Genomic DNA, 14,348 nt, shown 5'->3' with positions numbered 1-14,348 from the left:
TTTATTATACAGTAGTGCATCTTTACATCACGTTTTCCAGCACTGTGGATGGTCACCACTGGCTTAGATTTTAATTATACATTGAACTTTGCACATAAAAAGAAATAAAATGTAGAACTTTTTCCCTTCCTTTTTGACTCTTATCCCTGTGTGTCTAGGGGCAAGGACGAGAAATGGCCACAAAGTAATGTTGCGTTTCTATCACCTGAAAGGGAGCAAGACAGCCTTTGTCTCATTTTCTGTTCCTTCCCATTGGGAAAAAAGACATCCTTGAATTTGGTGTTTAATGGTATCAGCTTCGGTTGATACGTCAACTGCATCCCTACCTGGACCGAAAGGACCTTGAAGCAGTAGTATTGCACTGGTAATCTCTCGGTTAGATTCTGCAAGCGCTCTACTTGGGCTACCCTTGTACCAATTCGGAAGCTTTAGTGTTCTAATGCAGCAGCCAGATTGGTCACTGGAACATCTAGGTTTGACCATAACACACCAATACTGAAATCTCTTCACTGGCTGCCAGTTAGCTTCCGGGTGCAATTTACAGTTGTTTGTTATTACCTTAACCCCTACATGGCTCAGGCCCCGAGTTTACCTGCGGAGCGCTTCTCCCTACATTATCCACCCGCCATCTCAGAACACCTGGGAAGTTCTTACTAGAATATTATAATACCAGATTAATGACAACTTCACATAAGGCCTCACTGCTGCCGCCCCAAGATAGGAATGACCTACTGGAAGAGATCTGAGTCATTACTACCTTAGAGGCCTTTAAGAAGGCACTCAAAAAGGAATCTTCCGGTGGGCTTATCCTTGAATTCCATATAAAAGGTTTGGCTGAGCTCTTCCTTGACTTTGATGGTTGGCTAATGGACAAGTTGTATTTTTAGGGACTAATAGGAATTCTTGGTAAAATTCAGTTGTATTTTATTGTTGTGTTGATTGTAAATGTACTAAGTGTTCTTTTAGATTGTATCCGCTTTGATCCATGGGAGAGGCGGAAGTATAAATAAACATATTATTATTATTATTATTTATTATTATATTATATATTGTCTCGTCATGCCTTTATCGATGTTAGGATATTTAGGAAGACTGAATGCCTTGATTTTGGAATTACGGCTTTTTGGTTTTTGGCTTTTGCCAAAGACATGCCACTTCAGAAATATCCGGTTTGGGACCTCTTTAACTGCCTTGGCTCAAAGCTAGGGGATTCTGGGAACTGTAGTTTTGTGTGTATTGAGCCGTTGCAGATTTTAAAAAAAATATTCCAATTCTCGACACATAAAAAAAAACACAGGTAACACAGAAAGGACCAACAAACTAAACACTTTTTATAGCTTCTATGTACTGCAACTACAACCCGTGTACCACTGTATCCTAAAGTAGGTTTCTTTCACTTCAAATAATATACAGATAGTTTTATATCCTTGTATTAATAAAAATTATAACATCCTGCAGTGGCCTAGAAAGAGCAAAAAAAACAACGGCATGGGGGCAAAAAGCTGCTATGAAAAGAGACCCCTTTCTAGAAAAAGAAGAGGGAACCCATCCTCCGGGAGGTGACTAGCTTGGGACTTTTTCACTCTACCTTCCTGCAGCCCTTCCCATCCTCCATTCCTGCTTTAAGCTGTCTGTGCTCCTGCCCTCTGGCTTGGCTGTGTTGGCTTTCTTTGGCCTCTTTTATGTGTCAATGGATTAAACTTCTGGTTCTGGCTGGTTCTTCCTTGTGTTTTTGCAGGCAAAAAAAAGGCGGAGAAGGCTTTTTTAAAAAGTCCCACTTCCTTTTTCACACACACAAAACACACACCCCTTTTTTTACCCTTCCTGATTGTGATTTGATTTACAGGTAAAGCTTTCACTGACTGTTTTGATTAAACGATGGACAATAAAAAAGAAAGAAATCCTACCAAGGTATCTCATCTTGTGTCATACTCTTGATCTTGTCACAGGTGTGGGTTTTTTTTTGTCGATCTGTTGCAAGGTTAGGGGGTTTGCTCTAGTCTACATATATACATTGACCAGGAAACTGAGAGCACAACAAACAAGGAAGAGCTAAAAATGCACCAAATTCATTAAAAACCGGGGGATCCTGTCGCACCTTTGAGCGGAGGAAAGAAGTACATAGAGAGATCTTGAAGCACCTTTTGAGACTAACTGAAGAAAGAAGTACTAGACAATCTTGAAGCACTTTGAGACTAAATGAGAGAAAGAAGTACCATAGAGAGATTCTGTAGCACCTTTGAGACTAACTGAGAGAAAGAAGTACATAGAGGAATCTTAGCATTTTGAGACACTGAGAGAAAGAGTACCTAGAGAGATCTTATAGCACCTTTGAGACTGAGAGAAAAAGTTGTAGCATAAGCTTTGTTAGACTTCTCAGCCTGGAACTATCAATAGAACAAGTCCATTTTCTGGACACCACCCCACAACCACACAATGAGCACTATCACAAACCCATTGACCATAACAGGTACTTGGATGCTTTCAGTTTCCACCCTGATCACAGTATCAAATACATTGTTTAAAGCCATGCCTTTCAGTACAGTCGCATCTGCTCAAACCCACAAGATAGGGTCGCCAATCTCATAGAGTCGCTAATACCCCAGAAAACAGGATTGAAATTCAAAATGACCATAATAGATTAGAAAGCTGGGCCAAAACTGTCAAAATGAATTTCAACACGGAGAAATGTAAGCTACTGCACTTAGGTGGGAAAAATGAACTGCATAGATATATAATGAGGGACATCTGGGTTAAGACAACATGTGAAAGGGATCTAGGAATCCTAGTAGACCACAAGTTGAACATGAGTCAACAGTGCAATGTGGCAGCTAACAAGGCCAATGTGATTCTAGGCTCATCACTAGAAGTACTTTGTCTAAATCAAGGGAAGTGACAGTGCCACTCTATTCTGCCTTGGTCAGGCCCCACCTGGAATACTGTGTCCAGTTCTGGACACCACAGTTCAAACAGGATTGTGTCCAGAGGAGGGCCACCAAAATGGTGAAGGGCCTAGAAACCATGCCCTATGAGGAAGGTAGCTGGGGATGTTTAGCCTGGAGAAGAGACGGTTAAGAGGTGATATGATAGCCCTGTTTAAACATTTGAAGGGATGTCATACTGAGGAGGGAGCAAACTTGTTTTCTGCTGCTCCAGAGAACAGGACTGGGAACAATGGAAAAGAGATTCCAGCTCAACATTAGGAGGAACTTCCTGACAGTAAGGGCTTTCCGAAAGTGGAACAAACTCCCTCGGAGTATAGTGGTATCTCCCTCCTTGGAGCTCTTTAAACAGAGGCTGGATGGCCATCTGTTGGGGATGGTTTGCTTGAGAGTTCCTGCATGGCAGAATGGGTTGGACTGGATGGCCCTCCTTGGGGTCTCTTCCAACTCTAGGATTCTATGACTCAATTCTATGATTCAACAACAAAGGCAAGTCATACTCTCTCAGCTTCAGGGATGGCCTTGGCAAAAACCCCTCTGAAGAAACCAGCAAATAAGTTTCTGTCCTTCCTAGAGGAGTGGCAATCAAAGCGGTGTCAAACTGGATTACCCCTGCAGTGCGGATGATTCTACAGAGATGAAGCCTGGGATGAAGGGGGCTGAGGAAGAAGAGGAGGTTTCCTGAAATAAAGGCCAAAGTGACCTTTGTTTGTCCAAGGAGGACATGCAAGGAAAGCGGAGGGCCTGGCCAAAGCTAAAGAGATCCATGCTCATTTCACATTTCTTGAAAGACAATTAAAGCTATATTACTGTGATGAACTGACTCACAAACCAGCCAATCAGAAGCCAGAGACCCTAAGCCAATCATGTTCTGGCTGAGTTGTTTGAAGATTCTGTGTGGCAGTTGCTTTGGTCAGTTAGGGTTTGGAATCCCGAGGGATGAAGCGGGCGTTTAGTTAGGGAACAGTAGGGTCCAAGAGAGGACTGCGTTCCATGAGTTAGGGCTTGGGATCCTGAGAGTGAGGGTTCCAGGGATAGAGAAGGACGGTTAGGGGTAGAGTCTGAGTGGGAAAGGGCTCCCTACCGTTAGACTTCCAGAAGTGGCTGGAGTGTGATATCCTGCGGGATAGTGTTAACCTTGCTGACTGTTAGGTCTAAGTTTAGGAGAGGAACTTAATAGAAGGAGTGAGTGAATCTTAGTTAAAAGAAACTGGTGAATGCCTTGATTTTGGAATACAGGTGTTGTTGTTTTTTGGGTTTTCACTTTTGGCTTTTTCAGTTGGTCCCTGGAATTTGGTAGACTTTCATGGTTTGATCTGAGGACTGAGGTAGTAAGTCACTCCCTCTTGTATTGTCTTCAGATGTACCAACAATATTCGAGGAAATTTGGTTTTCTTTGTGACTGTTGATTGGTTGATTGGAGGAAAAAGGTATATCTTGTTTTTGGTCTTGCCTTCTGTATTTTCTCGTATTTCATGTACTGCATCATGCCGTTTAATATTTTTGTCTACCATATATACTCAACTATAAGTTGACCTCATGTATAAGTCAAGGACAAGTTTTGGGGCCAAAATGATGGGTTTTGATATGACTCATAGATAGGTTGAGGATAAAACTTAGGGGCATGTAGCAAAGGATAAAGTTTATTGTCTACATACATAAATGCCCTATTCAGATCCTTCAAATCCTGATTCGTCTCAGCAGTCCGTTGAGGGAAAGCACCAAGGAGGTGCTACCGCTGCCATTTTCCTACCCAAGCATTAAAAATACCCAGAAGAGCATGATGTTGGAAAGAGTAGATGGAGTTAGGGCTTCTTTTGGTTGCTCCCAGGATGGACTAAGCTCTTATCTTTTGCCACTCTAGTGAGATGGGAAAGTTAAAATACAGTACAGTGGAGCCTTGTTATACGCTGGGGTTTGGTTCCAAGATCCCCCATGTATAACAAAATCTGTGGATGCTCAAGTCCCATTGAATATAATGGCATAGCAAAATGGTGTCCCTTATAAAAAATGGAAAATCAAGGTTTGATAATTGAAATTTATACTTTTGGGGAACATTTTCAAACCGTGTATGCTTGAATCCGTGTATAAAAAATCCATGTATAAGAAGGGCCAACTGTACCTACATTGACCCATGGATAATCGATCCATCTTTTTGGGGTCAATTATTTGACTAAAATTTCTAGACTTATACATGAGTATATACAGTATTTTTTGGAAAACGTATTTCTGTTTTTTGGTCTTTTTTCGGTGATTTCTGTTACAATTATTTCCAGCCATGATGCTCCCACATGCACTTCTCTTATGCGTTCTGGCCTTGTACCTCAGCATTCTCTTATTGCTTTGACAACAATTATTTCTACAAGCATTGGATAACAATATTCTCACTTACTGGCTTGGCCTAGTGACCTGGCTAAACTTGTAAAAACCTAAAAAGCTCTCATAGAACTATAAATGCCTGCTCAAAAATGGAGGACATTTTGGAATCCCTCCTGCAGATGGAGATGCCAGAAAAAATGTAGATATGTGAAAAGCACTCAGCAATGTAAATGCAATAACTGGAAATGTGTTGGCATTTTGTAGTCTTTGCATTGTTTTCCAGCTGCTCTGAAAAAGCATAGCCTGCTGGTCAGAGAGGAAGGGAGATGAGCCCTGACCAAAGCAGAATAGAGTGGAACTATGACTTCCCTTGATTTAGACACTATACTTCTATTGATGAAGTCTAAAATTGGTCTTTTAAACTGACGCATCACACTGTAATAAATTTTGTAACAATGATCCTTTATGTCCTGGCATATGGTATAATTCATTCTTTTCATCCATGATCTTTCCCATTGTTCCAATTCTAATAATCTTCCAATATCCTGCGCCCAAGCCACCATATTTGTTTTTACTATTTCATCTTTGGTAGCTCAACAAACATTTGTATAATGCTGATATTGTGACCCCTTTTTTCCACCAAAAATATTTCCTCCAATTCTGATTTCTTGTTTGTTATTCCCACAGTTTTTAGATCTTTTTTAAATCTTTCATTCAGTTGAAAATACTGAATCCAGTTATTTATCTTCCCTTCTCTTTTTAATTCATCTAAAGATTTCATTTCTCAAGTTTCTTTGTGTTTTTTATGTGGCCAAGCAACCCCACAGTATAGCCAAGATGGCAAAAGTTATTCCAGGCCTCATCTGGAATAACACTGTGTCCTGTGTCTGGGCACTGCATTTCAAAAAGGGATGTTGAGAAGCTGGAGCATGTCCAGAGGAGGGCCACCAAAAGTCAAGTGAAGGGTCTGGAAACCATGCCTTATGAGGAGCGACTTAGGGAGCTGAGTATGTTCAGCCTGCTCCGGGTCCTATTCTCTGGAGCAGCAGAAAACAAGCTTGCTCCATCCTCAATAGGAGATTCCTTCAAATACTTAAACATGGCTATCATATCACCTCTTAACCTTCTCTTCTCCAGGCTCCCTAAGCTTCTCCTCATAGAGCTTGATGGTTTCTAGACCTTTCATGATTTTGGTTGCCCTCCTCTGGACACACTCCAGAGTCTTCTGGGTGTCTCTGGTGTCTCTGACTTGGTGTTCAGCTGAGCCAGATTGTAGGCTGCTTGAGGTGCCTCAAGCCTTACCCCTATTCTCTCCCTTGTTATCACACAAAATGCCTGCCTTGCTCTGTCAACATGCCTGCCCAACATGCTTGCCTTCCACACTACAGGAATGCTTCAGACATACCCACTAGACCTCCACACCCAGCACAGCAAGTCTCTGATCTGCTGCTAGTGAACAGTGGCCCAACAAAGTTTTTCAGTGTTGCCCAAACCTGCTCTATGTGGCCCTTAATTGTTATGGCATTATAGCGCACAATATGGATCAGCCTTCCCTAACAGGATCTTGCCAGGCGTATTTGGATTATAGCTTCCATCAGCTCTAGTCAGCATGGCCAATTGTTAGAGGTGACAGAAGTTGCCAACTCCAAAAACCTGTAGAGACCCAGGCTGGAGAAAATATAATATTGGTGAATATTGTTGCAGTGATTTGGTGATATTCTTTTCTCTCTCCTCAGGCCAGCCTTGTGACTGCACCCAGCACCTGAAGTCAGCCAGTGATCTTATCCATGCCAAGGAGAAGAAGCTTGCCCAACTGCAGAATGAACTGAAGCAGCTGCAACGGCAAGGAAAAGCACCAGAGCCAGCAGGGCAAGCATTGCCTGTTATCTATGCTATCACGCCCACATACACTAGGTAAGTTGTCTGATTTCCTAGAGTTAGGTAGTGATGTCTATACTGCAAGGAGATATATGATAAATTAGATGAATGTATTTGGGAGACTGGATGGTAGGACCTGTGTTTTCCATGCAGAACATCTCATACATGAAGTCAGCCAGTGATCTTATCCATGTCAAGAAGAAGCTTTCCCAACTGCAGCATCTCTAAGAAAGAATCCTGTCTGAAATAGCAGAAAGCTGGTACCAGTCAGTGTCAGCAGTACAGGGCTAGGTCAGATGGATATCCAGAAAAATAAGAAAGTCACTAAGAAAGTGATGTTTAGACCAATAGTGGAAGGAGGATTGGGTAGAACATTTTAAATAATTTTAAAAGCAATACTAGCCTAGATGGACCAATAATAGGAGTTTAAGGCTTCCATCTTGAGATGTATTACTAGTTAGAGAATAGAGTTCTGGGTTAAATGGGTTAGTAGTGAGACTCCATATAAAGCAACATTTCCATGTCTGTATGGTATTTCATATGTTCATATGGGAAAATATACTGTATGCTCTTATACTTCTAGTTTGTAGGAAGCTGTTTTCCGGGCCCTACGTGCAGTTGCCTACACTGACTGCAGTAGCTCCAAATTTTCAGATAAGAGTTTTCTCCAGAGGTAGCTAGATATGTCAGGGATTGAACTTAGGACACCTGTATGCAAAACAAAATAACTTTACTGCTGGGATACAGCTTCATCCCAGTATGGTCACAGTAGCCTGCCCACATCTGATATAGTTTGAACTTCAGAGTGAAGGTGGAATCCCTTTTCCCACAAATAGCAATTTTCACAGATAGCATACCTTTTCCCATTGGAAGGAATGATAACTGCGAACATGGAGGTGATAATGGGGAATTTGTTACCTTCCATATATTATTAGATTGCATCTGCCATTGGCTAGAATGATTACAGTGGATAGGATCTGCAGTCCAAAAACAACTGGAGGTCCCAGGTTACCTAGCCCTCACTTATGGAGAGGAGCAATAGTTCAATGAGAAATTATATTTTGCATGTAATAATTAGTCCTGAGTTCCAATTCCTGCGGAATACTCCGGCCAGCATGGCCACTAACTATTGTGGACGGAGTAAGTGTTATCCAATAAAAGTATAAAAGTAACATTTCTAAGGTAGGTATAAAATTATTTTCTTCCAATCAGTGGTTAAGCCTCCCTCTCCTCTTTTCTGTAGGCTGGTACAGAAGGCTGAGCTTGTGCGTCTTTCACAGACATTCATGCACATAAAGAACTTGCACTGGATTGTTGTTGAGGATTCTCCAGTGAAAACCCAGCTGGTCTCAGAGCTGCTGGCCCAGAGCAACCTGCCTTTCACTCACCTCCATGTGGAGACACCCAAGGAACACAAGCGGAAGGAGAGCGACCCTAACTGGCTGAAACCCCGGGGGGTAGAACAGCGGAACCTCGCACTGCAGTGGCTGCGGGAGAACCGTGAGCTCCATGACAAGGGGACAGTGTACTTTGCTGATGATGACAACACTTACAGCCTTCGGCTCTTCGACGAAGTCAGTGCAGGGAAAAGAGATGCAGCAGAACTGGAGATGGGGAGGAGAACAGAAAAGGCAGTGGAGGGAAAACAGGCATACTGTGTTTGGGTGTTGGGGTCTTAGATTTTTCAAAACATTTCCAGACTTTGCCATTGTTATAACGTTGGCTAGGAAATTAGTGGCTTGCCAAATCTCAATGAATTATATATCCTATCATATCTCAACTGTGCTGGCTTGGACCAAATGGACACATAGTCCAATAACACCTGTAGGGCACTTTATGTATTTATTTACTGTATTTATACCCCACTCTTCAGACCTAAAGGCTCTCAGATAGTTATTCAGACGGTTCCCTGCTCTCAGGCTTACATATTCTGCAAATGATGTGTAAAAGAATTAGTATTGAACAACCCAATTTGATACTCATTTCTTTTTCAAGAAATATGATTTCAGAATCCCCTCGGTCCAAAATAAAATGGGACTTCTTGCCCAAAGTAATAGGAACAGAAGCAAAACTCAGCCACTTGAGAGTTTTATCCACAAATTCTTTAAGTAACCAATATTTCTCTTAACAGTCTTGTTTACCATATGTGAATAATACTGGTTTCCTCACAGGGCATTGTAGCACTGTAAGGGTTACTATGAGACTGAAGTGCCCATGACAGAGCAACACAAATCATTGTTGGCATTTATAAAAAAAATATTCAGGACACTTCACATGCATCATAAACTTTACAGTGGTACAAGCAGCACACTATAGGAACACTTCAATGTGTAGGTATTTTACCATAAGGGTTACAATGTGTTGAATATATAAAAGGAACCTTTGCAAGGGCCAACTATTATCGTTGCAGTTGATTGTTATGGACTAGTAGATGTGCACTCTACTAATGGACCAGGTCCCAAAGCTGCAATTTTACATACAGGCTTTTATGTGAATAAATCATGTAGAGCAGTTAGTTTTCAAATCCTTGATTAAGAAATGTCTATACTTGCTTCTGTTTCTGCTTTGTGACCATGAAGGTTACACCTTGCTGTATTTTAACAAAGCTTGAAGGACTGGGAAATCCCCAGTGGATTGCCTGCTAGATATGTTCTGCAATTACATGAGTATCTAGACTCTGAAGTAAAACTCCACAACTCATGAACTGGATATGCAGAAATAATTATTTCTTTGTGTGTAGTAGTTGTAATTGTAGTGTCAATTGGGCCTCTGTGTTACCACATGAATAGAGGATGAAAGGCTGTTAAGTAGAAAACTGCCCCCTGACTGCTATAACATCCCTAATATGATCTCTTCTATAATGGATGTTTGCTATTGCCAATATTTTTGGGTACTCCCTAACTTCTTTCCTTGCTTCCTGCAGATTCGTTCCACCAAACGGGTCTCAGTATGGCCTGTTGGCCTGGTGGGTGGCCTCCGCTTTGAACGTCCGCTTGTGGAGAATGGCAGAGTTGTGGGCTTCTACACAGCTTGGAAACCAAACCGACCTTTCCCGGTGGACATGGCTGGCTTTGCTGTGGCCCTTCAGCTGCTGCTGGCTAACCGGGAGGCTCATTTTGACTTGCTGGCTGAGCGTGGGTATCTTGAGAGCAGCCTGCTGCAGTCACTGGTGTCTATTGAGGAGCTGGAGCCCAAAGCTGATAATTGCACCAAGGTGAGTGGGAAGGGCAGTGGGAGCATTCTGGGGTGAGGGAAGGTGTTGGAGCCAAGGGGGAGAATATATTGGGAGGCTGTTTTTCTCTGAATAATAACAGGAACAATCCTAGAGTGACCTAGTTGGGAGCAGGCTTGCAGGGGCATGCTATTTCTTTTAAAATACTTTTTTACCATAGTTTTTTGTGGGGTTTTCGGGCTATGTGGCCATATTCTAGAAGAGTTTCTTCCTGACGTTTCACTAGCATCTGTGGCTGGCACCTTCAGAGAATTAAAGCCTTTGATTCCACTTTTTAACCATCTTATTTTGCTGGGAAAAGCCCTCCGAAGTAATTTGAAGAGAATATTAATAACACAGTCTCTGACCTCAGGATTAATTTCAAAAGTACATAACATCAGCAAACCTGTAGCATAAACTCAAACTCAGTTATAGTAGATCCACTGAATCAGTGAGAAGTTGGCAAGTCATTGTAAGTTTCATTGATTCAGTGGGGTGTCTTCTAATGGGGATTAGCAACTGGATTTAGGCTTGGGTCTTACCTACAAGATATTTCATTATGTATATCCCATTTTGGGAGAAAGGCAGATATATATCCAGTAAATAAATAAAATGCAAATATTCCAAAAATTAAAAAAAAAAAGAACATGTGGTTGTAAAAGCTAGACTAGTTCATGCTAAATAGAACATGTAGGGTGTTCAATGTGTAGCCCACATATGCAGTACCCCATGATTTCCACCATGATTTGAATGGTAACCAGTGAGGTATAACTTCTAAAATACTGTATTTCTGAGGTTCATGTGTATCTTTGATGGTTAAGGCAAGCCAAGTGACTCAAAATAACTAATTTTTTAAAAGTTTATTGCATTGTGGGTGTATTTTGATCATGCAATAAGAGCGTAAGAAGGAGAAATAAACAGAAAATCCCTCCTGTCTTTGACTTGTTTACAGGTGCTTGTCTGGCACACCCGGACCGAGAAGCCCAAGATGAAACAAGAAGAGCTCTTGCAGAAGCAGGGCCTTGGCTCTGACCCGAGCATCGAAGTGTGAATTGGCCCTCCATCCAGCAATTGCGAAGCAGGCGGCATCTCTGTAGGGCACAAGAAGAGTGGGATGGACTGGCCTAAGTGGAATGGCCATAGGCACCAGAGGTTTCCTCATCCCTTTGTCCACAGACATGGCACGCTGGAACTTCTATTTATTTATTAAGGATTAAGGTTGAGCTCCTTCCTGGTCCCATGTGGGAGACATGCTCTTCTTCCAACAAGAAGGGGATTTTTCATAAGTACTACTATCCCCTTGCTGGGGACATGCCTCCATGTCATTGCCACCACACACCCTGGTAACCTTTTAAATATTTCTTCCTTTAATGCTGCTTCCTTCAACTGGAGAAAGAGTTCAGGATGTATGTCGGTGTCATGGTTGGACATGTGCTCGACTGCTGTCTCTTGAGATGCAGTGCTTCAGGGAGGAGGAGGAAAAAATGTAAGGGCCCATCCCTGAAATCCACCACTCCATAGACGCCTTAGCTAAGGAAGCCATAACACAGTGCTGTGACCATGTGTGTATTTGGCCTGTAGTTGGTGGGCTGAGGTAAACATTTGGGGAAACAGTTGAGGGCAATGGAAAAAAAGTGATAGGAACTGTCCCACACCTCTTTGCTTACTTCCCAAACATATTTTCCTCCATCATTTGGCCAAATGGAAGGCTTGATCCTGGGGAGGAGCTGGTTCCTGTCCACATGTTCTGTAAGCGTGTTTTGTGATGCCTGTGCCCCAGCTGCATGCCTCCGTGGCTGTTGTAGCAACATGCTTGCTAACCGGTCAATAAAGTTATCTACTCCTGCTTCTTTGCCAAGGATCTTTTGTACTTCTGTCCGAAGAATTTGGAACTGCTTGATCAGCATTTTATGGGCTTCCAGGGCCCCTGAGAAACCATAGACAAGATCTCTGGCTGTGCTGGCTGCCTCCCACCTTGCATAGCCATGCCAGGAAAGGAGACTCCGGTTAAGCAAGTGAAATGCTGCAAGAATTAAAACTAAATTTTGTAATCCACAAATCATGCAAATATGTCAGATGTAGTGTCCTATTTTTGCCTAGCACCTAATTGTAGTTTTTTCTTTATCAAAGGTAGGAACAAAGGTCGGGTGGGCTTCTCTTGCAACCACTTTTCAATAAATAAATAATATGTAAATATTCCAAATGAGTATGTGGCTCTAAAAGATAGATCAGCCCATGCGGCTTTATTGTTACTGATATCGACAGCCAGGCAAGCCATTCCCAAGCTTTCAAGTATCGTTTTGCCAGCATGATGGTTAGAAACCTTTTAAAATGGAAGACCAACATTTTAGAAGAATAATTCTGCACGCTTTTCTACATTTTGGGGGGAAGTATAGCATAGCCCAGACTGTTTTCTCCCGTCCTTGTTACCATCACTCATATTCCAGAGCATATTCCAGGAACATGGAAGGCGAGAAATAATAAATCGGTGGAAGCTAGAAATTGTGAAACGTTGCAGTAGCTGGTGTGAATGAACTGAAGTGGATGGGAATGCAACCCTTTGAATTAAATAATTTAGTAGTGCTTCATTCTGGGAATGGCAATACAAGAAGAAATGGGATAGTACTGTATTAGTGGTGAGTTGAGATGGAAGAAAAATAGTTGGGATATAATGCAAAATCTGACTGAATATCGATCAGGCACCGAAATATGACATGATCATTATAGGCAATTGGAAAGCGAAAGTAGAAAATAATCTGAGTAAAACATTTTAGGAGAATTTGACCTAGGGTCAAGAAATGGGACAGGAGAACGACTTGAATTTTGTGAGATCAATAGTTTGTTCATTGCAAAGACACTTCAGACAACCCAAGCGATGTATACACGGATGTAATGGCCACTATAAAAATCAAATGGACAACATAATTGGAAGTAGAAGGTGGAGAAACCCTATCTTTTCTATTGCAAGAACAGGACCAGACTGCGCAGACCTTAAATTGCTGAGATCAAAAATGCTATCGAGATCGAGGGAAGTAAGAGTACTATTCTCTTCTGCCACTTTGGGTGGCAAATTTGGACTGGCAAAACCCTCTGTCCCCTCCTATCTCCCTTCTGAACATGAGTCAACTGTGATGAGAAAACTACATGGCAGGGGGGTGGCCTGGATGGCCCTTGTGGTCTCTTCCAACTCTGATTCTATGTGATGCAGCAGCAAAAAAAGCCAATGTGATTCTAGGCTGCATCAATAGAAAGTACAGTGTGTACATCAAGGAAAGTACATTGATCGTACCACTCTATTCTGCCTTTGTCAGGTCTCACCTGGAATAACACTGTGTGCATTTCTGGGCCCCACAATTCAAAAAGGGATGTTGAGAAGCTGGAGCATGTCCAGAGGAGGGCCACCAAAATGGTGAAGGGTCTGGAGACCATGAAGCCTTAAGTGGAGAGACTTAGGGAGCTGGAGATGTTTAGCCTGGAGGAGAGAAAGTTAAAAGGTCATATGATAGCCCTTGGAAGGGGTCACCCTTAGGGGTGTCATATTGGGGATGGAGCAAGCTTGTTTTCTGCTGCTCCAGAGACTAGGATTTAGAGCAATGGATTCAAATTACAGGAAGAGATTCCACCTCAACATTAGGAAGAACTTCCTGACAGTAAGGGCTGTTTGACAAAGGAAGACACTACCTTGGAGAATGACTAGCTGCTCATCTGTCCCAGAGGATGCTTGGACTGGGCATTCCTGCATGGCAGAAGGAGGCTGGACTGGATGACCCTTGAGGGCCCTTCCATCTCTTAGGATTCTATGATCTTTGGAGTTGTTTAAGCTGGATGCCCCTCTGTCCCAGGGAGTGCTTAGATTGGGCATTCCTGCATGGCAGAAGGGAGCTGGACTGGATGGCCCTTGAAGGCCCTTGAGGATAGTAAGTTTTGCCCCAGAGTGGCATGTTTTTTAAAGAGAGCTCAAGAGGGAGCAAAGCGGAGAGAGTTTGGAGATGATGAAA

At 42.3% G+C, this 14,348-nt stretch overlaps 1 protein-coding gene across 2 annotated transcripts in view; it reads left to right on the top strand.

Annotated features, from left to right (window-relative positions):
• B3GAT3 (beta-1,3-glucuronyltransferase 3) overlaps positions 1-12,199 on the top strand; it is a 16,529-nt gene extending 4,330 nt beyond the window's left edge. For both annotated transcript variants that reach the window (XM_042440236.1, XM_042440237.1), the window contains exons 3-6: positions 6,998-7,175; positions 8,383-8,713; positions 10,063-10,353; positions 11,303-12,199. In XM_042440236.1, coding sequence (XP_042296170.1) covers positions 6,998-7,175; positions 8,383-8,713; positions 10,063-10,353; positions 11,303-11,401 — 899 coding nt within the window. In that variant the 3' untranslated portion in view covers positions 11,402-12,199. The remainder of the gene's footprint in view (positions 1-6,997; positions 7,176-8,382; positions 8,714-10,062; positions 10,354-11,302) is intronic.
• Positions 12,200-14,348: the final 2,149 nt, after the last annotated feature.

This window comes from Sceloporus undulatus, chromosome 9 (assembly GCF_019175285.1).
Source record: "Sceloporus undulatus isolate JIND9_A2432 ecotype Alabama chromosome 9, SceUnd_v1.1, whole genome shotgun sequence".
Lineage (NCBI taxonomy): Eukaryota > Metazoa > Chordata > Lepidosauria > Squamata > Phrynosomatidae > Sceloporus > Sceloporus undulatus.
This window is presented reverse-complemented; position numbering and strand designations above follow the sequence as displayed.